Source organism: Schistocerca gregaria, chromosome 4 (genome assembly GCF_023897955.1).
Source record: "Schistocerca gregaria isolate iqSchGreg1 chromosome 4, iqSchGreg1.2, whole genome shotgun sequence".
Lineage (NCBI taxonomy): Eukaryota > Metazoa > Arthropoda > Insecta > Orthoptera > Acrididae > Schistocerca > Schistocerca gregaria.
The window spans coordinates 705,285,285-705,302,432 of NC_064923.1; the positions used below are offsets into that span (position 1 = coordinate 705,285,285).

At 39.7% G+C, this 17,148-nt stretch overlaps 1 protein-coding gene across 4 annotated transcripts in view; it reads left to right on the forward strand.

Moving 5' to 3' along the window:
* Nucleotides 1-17,148, forward strand: part of LOC126268203 (inositol polyphosphate-4-phosphatase type I A) — a 251,957-nt gene that overhangs the window by 180,969 nt on the left and 53,840 nt on the right. For all 4 annotated transcript variants that reach the window (XM_049973825.1, XM_049973826.1, XM_049973827.1 and 1 more), the window contains 4 exons: nucleotides 13,422-13,605; nucleotides 13,690-13,780; nucleotides 13,896-14,009; nucleotides 14,665-15,918. In XM_049973825.1, the coding sequence (XP_049829782.1) occupies nucleotides 13,422-13,605; nucleotides 13,690-13,780; nucleotides 13,896-14,009; nucleotides 14,665-15,918 (1,643 nt within the window). The remainder of the gene's footprint in view (nucleotides 1-13,421; nucleotides 13,606-13,689; nucleotides 13,781-13,895; nucleotides 14,010-14,664; nucleotides 15,919-17,148) is intronic.

Consider the following 17,148-nt stretch of genomic DNA (forward strand, 5'->3'; position numbering starts at 1 on the left):
TTAAGAATTATTTTTGGTTCATATATGCAGGACATAATAACTTCTTGATGTATGGATTAAATATTTAAAAAGCACTAGCTGGGTACCCGGCTTTGCTCAGGGTGTTCCTATGAGATTGTATGAGAGGTGAAATTTTATAAAAAGTAAAAAAAAAATTATTGAAAACATATTCTAACTATTTACAACACTTGTTCGTAAATAACATTGTCCATTTTGTTATCTGGGGTATATATGTACAAATTTGTCCAATTTCCTACTTGATAGCAAGGTACATATAGTTGACTGTGTGAGGAGCAGCAGTCTTAGAGGATGATGCCACAATATTTTAAAGTTTGTCCTTGCACTATGTTAACAGTAAAACTGTAGGCTAATATGTTTGGAAATTGCAGTCTTCTAAACTGAAATGGCAATTCAGTAGAGATCAGTGGTATTCTGAGGATATATAGAGTGTGTCCTTTGTACTTTCGAGTCATAAGTTCGGCCTTGATGATATTTCGATAGCTGTTTGGCGATCATCCTTGTTTCATCACGTACTTTTGGTGAGTTGAGATATTTGAATAGTATTATTGGGGATCCAATTTTAAGTTGAAGGCAGTGTATTGGCATTCCTGGTACTTGCAAAGAGTTTAGAAATTCTTCAACATTTACCATAATGTCAATCGACTTCTATATTCTCTCTTCACTGGTGATATCATTGGCATTATTATTTTTAGTTGCCAAAGTTTCCTTTCAAATAGCCAGTCCAGATTGGTATGATTGTGAACAATGATTGATATATTTGGTTGATGAATTCATTTTCAGCAGTGGCTATGTTGCAGAAATAACTGTTGAATTTAATGAGGTTGGTCATTCTGGTCAGTAGGATATGTACCTTCACGTATTTGCAAAAGTTGTTGAGCAAAATGTACTGTTATTCCATCTTTCGATAGTTCAACTCTCATATATTTTGTAAGTCGCAACATTTGTATGTGTGAGCAGAGATGTGATTTTTGTAGGGCAGAATGAGCAGTTTGCCCTTGTTCCATAAGTGTTGCTGCAATGCCGGATGATGCTGGAGCAAGTGCGATGTGTAGTTTAGCATGTATTTCTGCAAGCAATAGATATATGAGAAATATTTTCCCAGTACCAACTGCTGCATCCAAGTAAGTAATCCCACCATTGTTGTTGTCGATCTGGTCCATGATAATGTTGTGAATTTCCTTTTGATTGTCATTGAGGAGTGGTTTTATTGTGAGCAGCAGTGTATTGAAGTAGTTCATTGATGTAGCTTTTCTCCTTTGTAATTTACCACTTTATCACACTGGTAGCATCTTTTCATGGTACATGGTTGTTGATTGCTAAACATTTATCTTCTAGACGAATGAGTGTTTCATTGAAGATTTCATTGTTGAATTCGATGGTCAGTTGAGGATCAGCTTGCCGGATTTACAGTATGTCATCACTCATCCTCTCTTTGAGGGAGTTCCATAGTTGTTTCAGATTCAATGGCTTATTTGTTGTTGGAATTATGGTGAATAAGTCTCTCATTTGTTCCCAGCTGAGGCTGTGAATGTAGTGTTAATTCCCAGTGGTTGTCATTTTCCATTAGTCCCGTTGGCATGCTTCTCTGTTTGTCTGACATAGGTAACAGTCAACAGTCTTGAGATCTGTGAAACTTGTTGGTCCTCATATTTCATGTAGCAACATCCGGGGAGAGAGACATTTGGCATTGTTTGGATGTGCAGAGTATACTCAGCCTTGTGCACCAATTTCCATGATTCCTTGGTGATCTTTTATTAGAATTCCTTGTTTTTGTCATTGAAAGATTTTTCTTGTTGTGTTCCATGTATAATACGTCGAGACATCGACATACACTAATATTTTCACAAGTGGATCCTTTTGGCACAGTTTGTGGAAAGCTGTTAATGTTGTGTTGTGAGGTGGTTCACTTTCAGTTTTTCTGGTGGTGTCATTTGTGAAGAAAACTCCCTGTCTGTTCTCCAGATGTACTGCTAGATCTTGCACAGTTGGTTCGCATTTGAGTTCAGGAAAACCAAAAATTCACTCTGCTGCTTCATTACCATTGAGGTTTCTTCCCATTTGGTACATGAGGATATCGTCATTTGTGTTTTGTTGTTCACTGTCTGTGGCTATTTGAAATATTGCCATGTCACTGCCTTCGTTCACATGGTTACAGACATATTTGATGGATTTCACTGAATTACAGTATTCTGCATTCATGTGTGCTTGGAACATTTTGGAAAGTAGTGTGTTACATGGTATTACCCACTGATTATCTATTTCCAGTTTGGCACTGTCTTGTATTCGTATTTTTGATGCAAAGCCACCGTTTTTGGGTGATTGCCTCCTGTAATTGGGATAGCCATCAACTACAATTTGTGTATCGTCTGAGCATGGTGTTGGGTATTTTTTGTACAGTTTCCGTGACTCATTCATAGGGAATTGGAGTTTAATGGCCCACATTGTCAATGAATCATGTTTTTTCACTATTATACCTTACAGTTTTGGTCTTATTGTGGATTGGGAAATTCAGATCAGATGATTTTGTCGATATCCATGGGATTAATTCTGTCGTGTAGCTGTAGGAAATTGTGTGGGTGACGCAGTTCTCATTTTTGCCGTTTGATTGTGTACATCCAGCATCGAATTGTTTCAAAAAGCAGTATTTTGTGATGACTTCAATAAATGTCATTTATTTTTGTCGGAAAACTTGGGCTCTTATGTTGTGTCGATGCCTGGAGGCTTGTCTGAAACTTTGTTGTTCTTCAATTTATGGCCGTGATGAGTTGCATGTGAACGTTATGAAGAGGCCAGGTGATCCATATGTGCTTACATAGGTTATGGCATCTTGGTGTACTCGTACATGTGTCTCAGACTTTCTATGTGTGTTGACGGTAAGGTTACCAGTGTTTCAATGTCGTCAGTGGTTCTGTCATTTATGATTGTGTTCCTAAGGTGGATGTATTCTTCCATGTGTAGTTTTTTCTGATTCAGTCTTATGTAAGGCACCCGTTCCACTTCTGTTTTTGCATACATATCTACCAGGAATTGTTGGAATAAACGGTGAGTGTTGAGAATGTGATTGTATGTTTCATTGTCTCTAATCATTAAGTGGTAAGCATAGAACTACTTGGAAGTGACTTTTTTGTTTGTTCATGTGCCTGTTTTGGGTTGGATTTGTTTTGCATTAAAATGATATCGACCTCTCTGTGCACTTTTTAATGCGTTGTAGCCCTTCTCTTCTTTGTTGTACAATTATGTAATGGCGTGTGTTTTCATTGTCCACAACTGTGATGTTGAAAACAATAGACTGGTGGGGTGAGATTAAGATATGTGAACACAAAATAAGCAGTCTTGCATATGCAGACGACTTAGTTGTGATGGCAGATTCGATTGAAAGTTTGCAAAGTAATATTTCAGAGCTAGATCAGAAATGTAAGGACTATGGCATGAAGGTTAGCATCTCCAAAATGAAAGTAATATCAGTGGGAGAGAAACATAAACGGATTGAGTGCCAAATAGGAGGAATAAAGTTAGAACAGGTGGACAATTTCAAGTACTTAGGATGCATATTCTCACAGGATGGCAACATAGTGAAAGAACTGGAAGCGAGGTGTAGAAAAGCTAATGCAGTGAGCGCTCAGCTACGATCTACTCTCTTCTGCAAGAAGGAAGTCAGTACCAAGACTAAGTTATCTGTGCACCGTTCAATCTTTCGACCAACATTGTGGTATGGGAGCGAAAGCTGGGTGGATTCAGGTTACCTTATCAACAAGGTTGAGGTTATGGATATGAAAGTAGCTAGGATGATTGCAGGTACTAGTAGATGGGAACAATGGCAGGAGAGTATCCACAGTGAGGAAATCAAAGAAAAACTGGGAATGAACTCTATAAATGTAGCACTCAGGGCGAACAGGCTTAGATGGTGGGGTCATGTTACACACATGGGAGAAGCAAGGTTACCCAAGAGACTCATGGGTTCAGCACTAGAGGGTAGGAGGAGTCGGGACAGACCAAGAAGAAGGTACCTGGATTCGGTTAAGAATGATTTTGAAGTAATAGGTTTAACATCAGAAGAGGCACCAATGTTAGCACTGAATAGGGGAACATGGAGGAATTTTATAAGGGGGTTATGCTCGTAGGGACGGTTCAGCGCCATATACTTAGGATGTTTATGATGAGAAAAATTTGTCATAATTGTAAACTTCTAAAAAGCACATTTATACAGTCAGATCATTACCTGTAGTTAGTAGAATAGTGGAAGCAGGAACATGTTTAAATTTGAAACCATTAGTTTGAATTACTCTAGTGTTCAAATCTGGATCATGTATTTGATGATACTGAATGAGCTGTTTGCACTTCTGATAGTGTGAAGAAACAAAAGATATTCCTTGCTTTTTGAATTTGTAGACAGTGAGTTGTTGCTGTTGAGATGAGGTAGCAGATGAATGATATTTTCACGTCTCTGTATGGGTACCCATTATTGCAAGAAGCCATTGTGTTCATCGCCGTCATTTTACCCTCTGTAGCTGCATCCAATGTTGCCATTAATATTAGTTCAGATACTCTTGCATTCTGCAATTATAGAGATGACTTTTCCCCATCATCTGCTACTGCCACTTCAGAATATTAGCAATGTCTGTACTGATTCATGATTTTCAACATCATTGAAAACATGGAAAATTAATTTGTGCCCACATCTTGTACCCATCTGTCAGCAACTGTCTTTTCCTTCATCTTGTACATGGCTTGGCCATGCAAGGACGGCTTGTTTGCTGAAAGGAGAACCCAAAATGGATCCCCATTATAACTGCATCTGTTGTACACTATTGACTGACAACTATTAAGCCTTAGATAGTATCAGTCATTTTCTTTTATAAAATGACAATTAATAAACAATTTAAAATTACTAACAATTGTTGCATACCGTGTATCATGTAAATGTGTTGCATAATGTCACTTCCTAAGAGTCATGGCTTCACACGATAAAAGCCTATTATTGGGTATAAGAAATTTCTCTCCTGAAATATGATAATTTATGAAAACTACTGCACATACATTCAAGTTATGTTATTTTACCACCTCCACTGTCAGATTCGGTTCACTTGTAATTTGTACCAGAATTGTATCCTGCTCCCCATTCAAATTGGGGTAAATTGGCTCAACGGATTCTCTAAGCCACTTGCACTATGTATAGTTACTGTTAATGACATGTTCTCTATTTCTGATGCTTTTTGAAGCAGTCCGAAACTAGCTGCTAAAGTGTAATTCTGCCCTAATTTATTTTCAGCCATCTTATGATTCATAGGTAAAGTCCCATCGTGTACATTATGATGCAACGCCATTTTGTACTCTTCTTTATTATACATAACTGAAGTTTTCATACAGTCAAGTATTACTTAGTGAAGTGTTCTAAATGATTATTTATTTACTGTTCTACAGGATTTGAACTATCTGCTTATCTCGATTCAGGTTTTCCATGCTTTCACTAAATAACTTCAGGTGATAATGGGAACCTTAACTACTTTTCCCTCAGGTGAGAACCACATGGAGAGTGTGGAGTGCCACACAATCATTTATACCTGACCGTATTTGGATATATTAAAAACAAAGATTCCAAGACTTACCAAGCGGGAAAGCGCCGGCAGACAGGCACAATGAACAAAACACACAAACACACACACAAAATTACTAGCTTTCGCAACCGATGGTTGCTTCTTCAGGAAAGAGGGAAGGAGAGGGAATATATATCTGCTTGTGTCTGTGTATGTGCGGATGGATATGTGTGTGTGTGTGTGCGAGTGTACACCTGTCCTTTTTTCCCCCTAAGGGAAGTCTTTCCGCACCCGGGATTGGAATGACTCCTTACCCTCTCCCTTAAAACCCACATCCTTTTGTCTTTCCCTCTCCTTCCCTCTTTCCTGAAGAAGCAACCATCGGTTGCGAAAGCTAGTAATTATGTGTATGTGTTTGTGTGTTTTGTTCATTGTGCCTGTCTGCCGACGCTTTCCCGCTTGGTAAGTCTTGGAATCTTTGTTTTTAATATATTTTTCCCATGTGAAAGTTTCTTTCTATTTTATGACCATATTTGGAGGTATATTAACAAAATTAGTACCAAACAATGGTATACATTACTCTTTTACCATGCACGGAATGGTGCATTACAGACAGTAAACATCATGAAGCTTTCTGGCAGATTAAAACTGTGTACTGGACCGAGACTCGAACTCAGGACCTTTGTCTTCCATGGGAAAGTACTCTACCGAGTGAGCTACCCAAGCACTACTCACGACCCGCCCTCACAGCTTTGATAAACATAATGTTTACCAGTACATTCATTTCACTTATTTGGTGCAATAAACATTCATAGGCCTAATGATTTTTTTTTGAGATGTGCTAAGTGCCATGAGAAAAACAGTAGCTGTTATGATGTGAGGAGTTGGGCTTGAATACTTCTTGAACCATTTAAGTTTATATGTATATTGAAAAAGTTGAAAGAAAGACAGCTCGTTTTGTATTATTGTGAAATAGGGAACAGAGTATCATGGGTAAGACACATGAGCTGCCATGGCGGTCATTAAACCAAAGGTATTTTTGATTATGGTGAGATCTTTTCACAAAAGTTTGATCTTCAATGTTCCAAATGAGAAAATGTTTTGTTGACATACACCTACATAGGGAAAAATGATCTCCAGACAAAAAATAAGAGAAATAGGAAGATGCAACAAAAAATTTAAGTGTTCATTTTCCCGACACGCTGTTTGGGAGTGGAACAATGGCGCCTACATAGGGAAAAATGATCTCCAGACAAAAAATAAGAGAAATAGGAACATGCAACAAAAAATTTAAGTGTTCATTTTCCCCACACGCTGTTTGGGAGTGGAACAATGGAGTAGTAATCTGAAGGTAGTTTGATGAGCCCTCTGCCAGGCATATAAATATGAATTGGAAAGTAGTCATATAGATATTGATGTAGACACAATGATTTTCATAAATTCCTCCAGGCAAATGTTAATGCACATGGGTGATTCAAATGAAAACCTTAAAAATGCTAAATATTTTTAATTGTAACAACGAACAAGCAACTTACATGTCACTTTTTGACGAGTCTCCCTGACATTAAAGGCACGTATCTCAACTGTTTTACTGGCTATATGGGGTTGGTGTTTTCATGCTGTAGCAATACTCTTGAAGTCAGAATTCCTCATTGTTTTTCTCCTGGTTGCAGGGGAAAGTTGATTTTTCAGCATCTCTGAATAAGAAACGTCAATGCAATGCTCCAAAATTACTTCATTTGCATGCCAGAAGGGAATGAGCATGACTTCTCCAGCAGATGGTTGAGCGCGATATTTTTTTGATTTCATCAATGAGCTGTGGTGCCATTCTTTGCTTGACATTTTAGTTTCTAGTTGGTGATAGTGGACCCAAGTCTCATCGCCTGTAACACGTTTTTCCGGAAATGCATCATCTTCAATGTGAAAATAATGCACAAGTTCTTCACAGGCGTTAATGCGATGTTCTTCCAATTCAGCAGTCAAGTGTCGTGGCACCCGTCTCACATGCACCTTATTGAATTGCAGTACCTTGCGAACAGCATTCTGTGCTGAACCAATACTATTCTTCACATTTGTGCCTATTTTGTTCAGAGTTGTGTCTTTGTTCTTCTCTACAAGCTTCTCCACTAATGCAATGTTCACGTCCGACACTATGCTGTGAGCGTGTCCTGGTCTTGGAGCATCCTCCACAGACATGAGACTGCTTTTAAACTCCCTACCTCACTTGTACGCTTGCTAAAATGACAAACATTAATCACTGTACCATGCTGTCACTCTGTGATGAATTTTGATTGGTTTGACACCTTCACTACACAAAAAATGCATCACAGATCGCTCCTCAGTCATGGTGCATGTTGACGGCAGGACGGCCTTCTTCTTGTGGATGCAGCTGCCTTCTCTGCATGGTAGCATTACTCTGACACCTGTTGGTCACCTTCTTAACCTCAACAAACACTACTGCCACCTACCAACTCTATCACACAACTATCAAGCAAAAGAGTAGCTGCTTGACAGTTTAGCTCCAATATTGTGCTAAAATTACAGCATTTTATTTATTTTCATGTTTCATTAGGGACAGAATTTATGTAACAAAAGTGTTGCTGTGAATTTAGGCCCAGATTGACTGAATGTACTATAGTGGCAGTCCTACCACAAAGCACAACCGCTGTGCACTGCCCTATCATTCGCCAATAAGTTAGTGCTTATTCTGTAGCAACTTTGACATCTAACCTTCTTTTTACACAAAGTGATTCTTTCTTTTTTGCTGTCAGTTGTTACAGACTCATTGTGCTGCACTATGCATCTCTGAATAAACTGAAAATTTGTTTATTGTGTGCTTCATAAAAACCAAATTAAATTTGAGCGTTTCATTTGAAACTCTATTCATAGCTGTCATTGGTCATTGCATCTGAATTAACTTCGACTTCGGCTTCTTAGTAATTTGCTCTATTTGCTTTGGAAGTAGATACCCCATGTTACAAGTCTACAACTAAATTGTTACTCTTTTATCCGCCAATGAGAAGTTGTTGTTGCCACCAGTTACAGTTAACATAGTTCAGAAATGAGTGTAACAATGTGTGGAACATTCTTGCATATTACCAGCAGCTTTAGTGGTGATAGTCGAAAAAATAAGAAATTCCTGTTAATACTGTTAATGCAAAGTGGTAACCTCATTGACAGATCTTTCTTTCTATTTCATTATACACTCCTGGAAATGGAAAAAAGAACACATTGACACCGGTGTGTCGGACCCACCATACTTGCTCCGGACACTGCGAGAGGGCTGTACAAGCAATGATCACACGCACGGCACAGCGGACACACCAGGAACCGCGGTGTTGGCCGTCGAATGGCGCTAGCTGCGCAGCATTTGTGCACCGCCGGCGTCAGTGTCAGCCAGTTTGCCGTGGCATACGGAGCTCCATCGCAGTCCTTAACACTGGTAGCATGCCGCGACAGCGTGGACGTGAACCGTATGTGCAGTTGACGGACTTCGAGCGAGGGTGTATAGTGGGCATGCGGGAGGCCGGGTGGACGTACCGCCGAATTGCTCAACACGTGGGGTGTGAGGTCTCCACAGTACATCGATGTTGTCGCCAGTGGTCGGCGGAATGTGCACGTGCCCGTCGACCTGGGGCCGGACCGCAGCGACGCACAGATGCACGCCAAGACCATAGGATCCTACGCAGTGCCGTAGGGGACCGCACCGCCACTTCCCAGCAAATTAGGGACACTGTTGCTCCTAGGGTATCGGCGAGGACCATTCGCAACCGTCTCCATGAAGCTGGGCTACGGTCCCACACACCGTTAGGCCGTCTTCCGCTCACGCCCCAACATCGTGCAGCCCGCCTCCAGTGGTGTCGCGACAGGCGTGAATGGAGGGACGAATGGAGACGTGTCGTCTTCAGCGATGAGAGTCGCTTCTGCCTTGGTGCCAATGATGGTCGTATGCGTGTTTGGTGCCATGCAGGTGAGCGCCACAATCAGGACTGCATACGACCGAGGCACACAGGGCCAACACCCGGCATCATGGTGTGGGGAGCGATCTCCTACACTGGCCATACACTTCTGGTGATCGTCGAGGGGACACTGAATAGTGCACGGTACATCCAAACCGTCATCGAACCCATCGTTCTACCATTCCTAGACCGGCAAGGGAACTTGCTGTTCCAACAGGACAATGCACGTCCGCATGTATCCCGTGCCACCCAACGTGCTCTAGAAGGTGTAAGTCAACTACCCTGGCCAGCAAGATCTCCGGATCTGTCCCCCATTGAGCATGTTTGGGACTGGATGAAGCGTCGTCTCACGCGGTCTGCACGTCCAGCACGAACGCTGGTCCAACTGAGGCGCCAGGTGGAAATGGCATGGCAAGCCGTTCCACAGGACTACCTCCAGCATCTCTACGATCGTCTCCATGGGAGAATAGCAGCCTGCATTGCTGCAAAAGGTGGATATACACTGTACTAGTGCCGATATTGTGCATGCTCTGTTGCCTGTGTCTATGTGCCTGTGGTTCTGTCAGTGTGATCATGTGATGTATCTGACCCCAGGAATGTGTCAATAAAGTTTCCCCTTCCTGGGACAATGAATTCACGGTGTTCTTATTTCAATTTCCAGGAGTGTATTTCAGAATAATATACAAAACTTTTTAAATCTGTAAACAATGTAGTGCACATGGTTAGAGATAAAGCCACAAAAATTACTCAGGGTATCACTACTACTACTACTACTACTACTACTACTACTATTATTATTATTATTATTATTATTATTATTTCTAGTACCTCCCGCTGCGGAAGTCGAACACGCACCAGAACAAATGGACGTGGTCAGCCCATAGAGGGCTTCGGCTCCGCGGCGGCTATTCCGCGCTGTGGCTCTCACACAGCTAGGGCGCCACTGCTACGCCTCGTGCAGACAGAGGCCAATAGCCACCCCCTCCAGTTTCGTACATAGGGACCCACTCTGTCCTAGTCCAGTCAGTCTGGTACTCGCTCTGGATTTCGTTTCTATCTCGGTGGTACTGCGTTCTGGTCATTGCTTGTTGTTGACATTTGCCTGGCTCTGGTTCTGAGTGGATTTACTGTTGGTGTTTGGTGTTGTGGTTTCCACAAGCCTCCATTGTTTATCTCTTCCTTGTTGTGTCGGTCATAGTCGGTTGTGGTTGGTTGTTGTCAGTTGTCGTTGGTCTGTCGTTCGACTCGTCCTGTGTTTACCCGGTGGTGCGTGCTCCACCGCCAGCGGCTTCCCCGCCTGGCGGCTCCAGTCCGCAGCCCAAGGCATTCCCACAGTTGGTTTTGGTTACAACATCATTATTATTATTATTATTATTATTCTACATAGAACATGTTATATTTCGTGACAAACTAGTTACCCGTCAACAGGATTTGTAATATACAAACAAAAATCAGCAGCACTCAAACTGATCCAGAAATCAAGTGATATAAAGAATTCCATTATTTTACTATACAAAATGCAATGATAGAAGTGTTATGATGTTTTACTGCACCCAAATGTAATATTATCATCAGACCATAGCAACTCTCTCATAAAGTGAGCTACATATGGAAAAACTCCTTTCTTTTGTTTCACTGAAACATTTATTCTGCATCTTGGAAAAAATTCATGTTATATACCAGTAAATCTTGGCCAAAAACTTTGATTCTGTTTGCAAGAATAGTAGTCACCGCAATATATTGGCAAAATGACATTCAGTGTTAAGGATTCTGCACTAATGTTTCTCAGAAAGAAGCAGCAATCGAGTTGATCACAAGGAGCTGCATTATGCTTACTATGCTTGTTTGACTTAATTCTTCATCAAGGACTTGCAATAGTGTGCCACAAGTATTTCTGCGCCTTCCTCATACAGTGTTATTATGTGTGTTCTCAACTATGTGAGCAAAAGTTCTTTAAGCATGTCGCTGTTGTTGAATTTTAGGTCGCCAGGGAATGGTTTCAGTTGCTAAAAGAGGTGGAAGTAAGGTATGATCAGGGCTGTAAGGAGGGTGGTCAAACTGGCTGTAGCCAAAGTCCTGTAAGAGTTGTTGTGCTTTGTTCACAGTGTGATGTCAGGTATTGTAGAATGCCATTTTTATTTCAAAAGATTATACACATAAATTTTTGAGGTGTCACAATATGCTTGGCTTTATCTTTTACTGATGATGCAGCATGCCTCCATTCTATTGGGTCTGCAGCTCGTGGTGTAGTGGCTAGTGTTGCTGTCTCTGGATCACGGTGTCCCACGTTCGATTCGTGGCCAGGTTGGGGGTTTTATCCACCCGGGTACTGGGTGTTTGTGTTGTCCTCATGATTTCATCATCATTCGTGAAAGTGTTGAGATTGGACTGTGTAAAGATTGGATATTTGTACTGGTGCTAATAACTGCACAGTTGAGCACCCCACAAACCATTCATCATCCATTCCATTGCTAGTAACTTCGATTGAAGGGGTTTCATAAGTGACCCAAGTCTCATCTGCAGTTAGTGTCTTGTTTAGAGGATCTGCACTGCCATAACTATTTCATGAAGAAGTGATCTTAAAATTTGCAGAAAGTACGTAGAAAGATCCAGTATTGTAAATTAACAGTTTTCCTTTATGAGTTCTTCAGCTATACAAACCAATTCTTCATTAAACAGGTAGGGATACCCACTTCATTCATCATTGTGCATTTGATCACATCCCTCATTGAGGTGTCAGGCCCGTCTCCTTACCAGTGAATCAGTCACTCATTGTATTTTATTCATAAATCTCACAAATCTTTTGGTGAATGTCGGCTAGTTTAGTGTTCTTTTTATTCACAAAACAGATTGCAGATCTGATCTCACAAGCACCGGGATTTCCAATCAGTTTTTTCATTGTAAACAAGCAGAATAAACAACAAAAAGAGAGCTTAAGTGGTGTCATCTTCTTCTCCTTGACTCAAAGCAACTATTGTGCATGAGCTGAACAAAAAGAAATTCACACAGAACTATTTTCTGGGTGCACCTAATACTCATAACCTGGTAGGTGATATTAATAGTAACCCTAGATTTTTCACAGATGAAGTGCAGTTATCTATAATGAAGTAACACCAGAAAAAAGATCTACTTGGGCATCCTGGTTGCTTTTGAGAAGATATCAGAATGGTGCAATTATTGGCACGTTGCTCCAGATGTACAGAAATGTAAAATTTTGTGCTTCACAAATTGCAGTAAATTAATATCCTACGACTACAAAGATTTCCAAGAAACAATCACAGTATCAGTGAGCCAGGGTCAGAATCCATCAAATCCTTCAAGTATCTGGGTGTAACAGTTTGTATGGATCTGAAATGAAATGATCACGTAGGCTTAAACTTAGGTAAAACAGGTAGCAAACTTTGGTTAATTGCCATAATGTTGAGAAAATGCAGTTAATCTGCAAAGGAAATTGTTTACAAAACGTTTTTGTGTCATATCTTTAAATATTGTTTAAGTGTTGTAGGCCTATACCATATCAGACTAACAGGGAATTTTAAACATTTTCAAAGTAAAGCAATATGAATGGCCACAGGTGTGTTTGACTCACAGAAGAGTGTCACCAAAATACTGACAAACCTGAAATGGCTGACACTGGACGACAGTGCAAACTACCTCATAACAGCATACCACCCAAGTTTTCAGCAAACAGTATTAAGTAAAGAATCTTGAAATATACGTCACCTTTCTAACCACACTCCTGTAGGGACCACGAAGAGAATAGTAGACTAATTACAGTGCACATAGTGGCATTTAAGCTAAACAGTCAATCTTCCCAGATTTTTGCAGATCATATAAGCAGATGTAGCTAATGCTTTACTTCATTATTGTTGTCAGCTTCCAACTACAGTTCTTCTTTGTTTTACAGGAAGTTTCTTCAAGCCAAGTTCACGTAAAAATGATAGGACCCTGGAATTTGCACCAGTCAATCTACACTTGCAACGCATGTGGGTACAGAATGACACACTTCGGAAAAGTGGTTTCTATGACATCATCACAGTTGGCGCTTTCACTGCACATTCTCACAAGTCAAAAAATGGAGGTCTCATCAAGTATGTATTGTAATTATGTCTTTATTTTTTTTTAATGTGTAGTTAATTTAATGTATTGAGATTGATGTGATTTTTCTCCTTTAGGTTGTTACAGCAACTTAAGGAGTCACCTTCAAAACAGAATAGTAATTTACAAGGCCCCACTAAAATTTCCATGGCACATGATGCTATTCAGGTACAGTATTTCATCTCTTTTCACATCATGTTCCACCACTTTATGCATTGAATTTTGTGTGTTTATGTAAAAGATTCACATGTTAAAATTAACTTCACTCTTTGCCATAACATAGGCGATTAAGCAACTGAGAAGAGAGGTTGTTGATGGGATGCGAGCTTTAATGAAACTGGCAAAAGAGAAACAGACTGCTGGTATGCTTCCTATATGTGAAGATATGATCACAAAGGTATGAAACATCTGTGTGAACATGTGATGATAATCCTCTACCACTCTGGAATTATAGATTTTGCTTAACAAAATGGCATTGATATGAGATATCATTTGTAACTGAGGCAGTAAGATTTTGAATAACTTTAAAGATGCGTTTGTAAATGCTTTTGTAGTCCAGAAGATATCAAATGAAATTTGCGTACATATGACTGCATTATATCTTCATTCCGGTGTTTGAATGTTAACAGCTATATCAAGTTCTTCACGGCATTTCACTGTTTATATTATATGCATACACCTTTTTTTGTAAAGGTCCTACCAGTTTTTGACAGACTTTTTTAATTACAGAGTTTGACATGAGAAAGAGAAAAATGCATTACAGTAAATATGTTGATGTTGCAATCATTGTAACCTGTTTGTCAGTAACACGAAGAATTTCACACACAGTTTGAAATCAAATTTTAATTAATCATATTAAAATCAGTTTAAGTGTGTTTCAGTAATAAACTGAAGACAATTGTTACAGATGTTGACATATTGGTGAATAATGTGTTTGATGATAATATAAGTGCTGCAACACTGTTTTCACCAATTTATAAAGTATTTAGATGTCCAATGACTTTGCAGTTCATTATAATATGCAATTCTAATATGTAACTATTCTTTTTCAGACCCGAATTCTCCTGAGCTTGTGGGATCCAGGTCTGGTTGAAGAAGCTCTGTCATTTATAGAGGAACATAAAGTGGCCCAACCTATTGTAAATGAATCTGCAGAAGGCGAAGATGGTCTCTGTAGTTTAGAGCTTCACCAGCAGCAACAGCAGACATTATCGCCATACCGACGAATTACTCAACAACTAAATTTTGATCTGAAATCGCCAGATATAGATGATCTTGTGACACCTGATACTCCACAGTGTACAAGAACTTTCTGGAATATCCCTACTAGTAATAGTTCTGCTAAAATGTGCCCTACAAATTCCACTGACAAAGAAGGTGGAACATCACAGAGCAATAGGGATTCTCAATTCATTATTTTTCCTGATGCAGAAGAGGACATTGATAGGGAAGCTAATGAACTGAAGGAGAAAGAAAATGATGACAGTGGTGTAGAAAATGAAGAGAACATTCATAGTAATGAAGCTTCAGGCACAGATGAAACTAAACAAATGATTCTTCCAAATGGGTATGATTCAGATATTGGGCGAAGATTCCTGGATACGCAAGTGATGTGCAGTTCTCCATCTGCAAATTACTATAAACCAACTGATGAACCTGAGCCGTGGGATCTCACGCAACTGAACATTGAAGCCAGTGTTATGTGCCTTGTCAGTAAAGTGAAATTCCTCTGTGGCCGTTGTGGAAGCCCAGCTGTACGTCTGAGATCTTCGCAACGTGGTGTTGGAAGATCTAGGAGCTTTAGAAGTGGGCTTTCAGCAAAAGAAGTCAAAGACAGTGAAACTACCAAAACTGAGTCTGTTGTCACAGTCCAGCCAACGAGTAATACACCTCTGAGCAACGGGAAAGATGGTAATATCCAAACTGAGAGCATCTGTTCTTCTTCCAAAGCAAAAAGTGAAAGTGACAAAGTAAACTCAGAAGACTCTTTAGGCTTTAATGCCAGTATGAGCAGTGACGATGTTCTAAACAAAACTGTGGACACAGTTCAGAAGGCTGTCAATGGGGCTACAAACAGAAATGGTGCCACAGTTCGAAATAAGTTCACAGAAGGTCTGGATTTTGCTTCCATTGTAGACTGGACGTGTGAACTGAGGCCTAGTATGAGAAAACTAAGGCAAGCAATGGATGGACTTCTAAAGACTGCTCGTCTTACTCATAGTGTTTTCCGTGTGCAAGAAGATAGTAGGATTGCACAACGTGCATGTAACGTTCGTTACCGCAGGGATGTGTGTTTTTCACAGTCAGTAAGTTAATTTTAATTCTATTATTCTACATCTATTTGTGTCATTCAGAGTTTTGTGCTCAGATTACTTTTAACACATTATTATATGTAGTATTTAGTCGAGTAATATTCTACCTTTAAATACTGTGTCTTAGAATAATAGTAAAAGTGTAGTTGTCTCGATTACCCTCTACAGAAACTGAACAAAACAATAGAAACATCATGATATAAAACTAGAAGTTTTCATGCTCATAAACTGGGGGAAAAAATCAAGATGTGTTGATGGAATGTATGTAAACCTCCTCCATATTACTGATGACGTTGTAAAGTTAATCTCTAGTGCAGGAAGTTGTCCTGAAGACATTGACTCCAGTGCAGGAAGTTGTCAACATCTAATGCAAGGACTCGATCAAGTAAAAGATGAAAGCAGGCCTGAAAATCAATTATCTACATTATTAAAACGCTGTCCCAGAACCAGGAAACAACTGCAGTGTAGGAGCAACAAAAATTTGATTTTCAGTATCTCGTCTGATTATTGACTGAATTTTGAAAGATTAATATGCTGCCATAATTTATTGATTAATAGGTATAATCTGATGTTTACACTTCAACGCAGTAAGACAAGAAACTGTGTGTTTATCTTGAATTAGTGTAACTGACAACGTGCGAATGTAGAGGCTTCATTCACCCAGTATTTGAGAATGAGAGCACTTAGCAGCTTCTAACAAAATTTACACATAATTTCAACACCCCTTCCCCATTGTACATACTACATTTTCACTGTTTATGCAGTCCAACTTCAACATCAGATATGACATGTTAATTTACTACTTTTTTATTATTAATTCTATTTGTAACACACTTTGTTGACAGTATCTACTTACATCACTGAAGGTACCTGCAAAATTATATCATTGTATGACACATTGCTCACTTTTGATTTGAACAGGGAGAGTAAAACAACAATGGTTCGAGCCCACAATTGCCCACACTGAAACAAGGTTTATTGTACAGCTTCACTCTCTATGATTCTAGTAACACTAACCAATATCCATAAAGAATCTTAGAAGACCCTTCACTAGTTCTTTGCTAGACACAGTTTGTTCAAGATTTGATGACCTGAATTTAAAAATTCTGATTCGTTTCATCTCCAGCACTTCACGTTGGAGGATTAGGTGTGGTGCAGTTTCAACATCCTTACCACACAGCCTACACTTACGGGTTTCTTTATCTATACCCGTTGGTGTTGTAT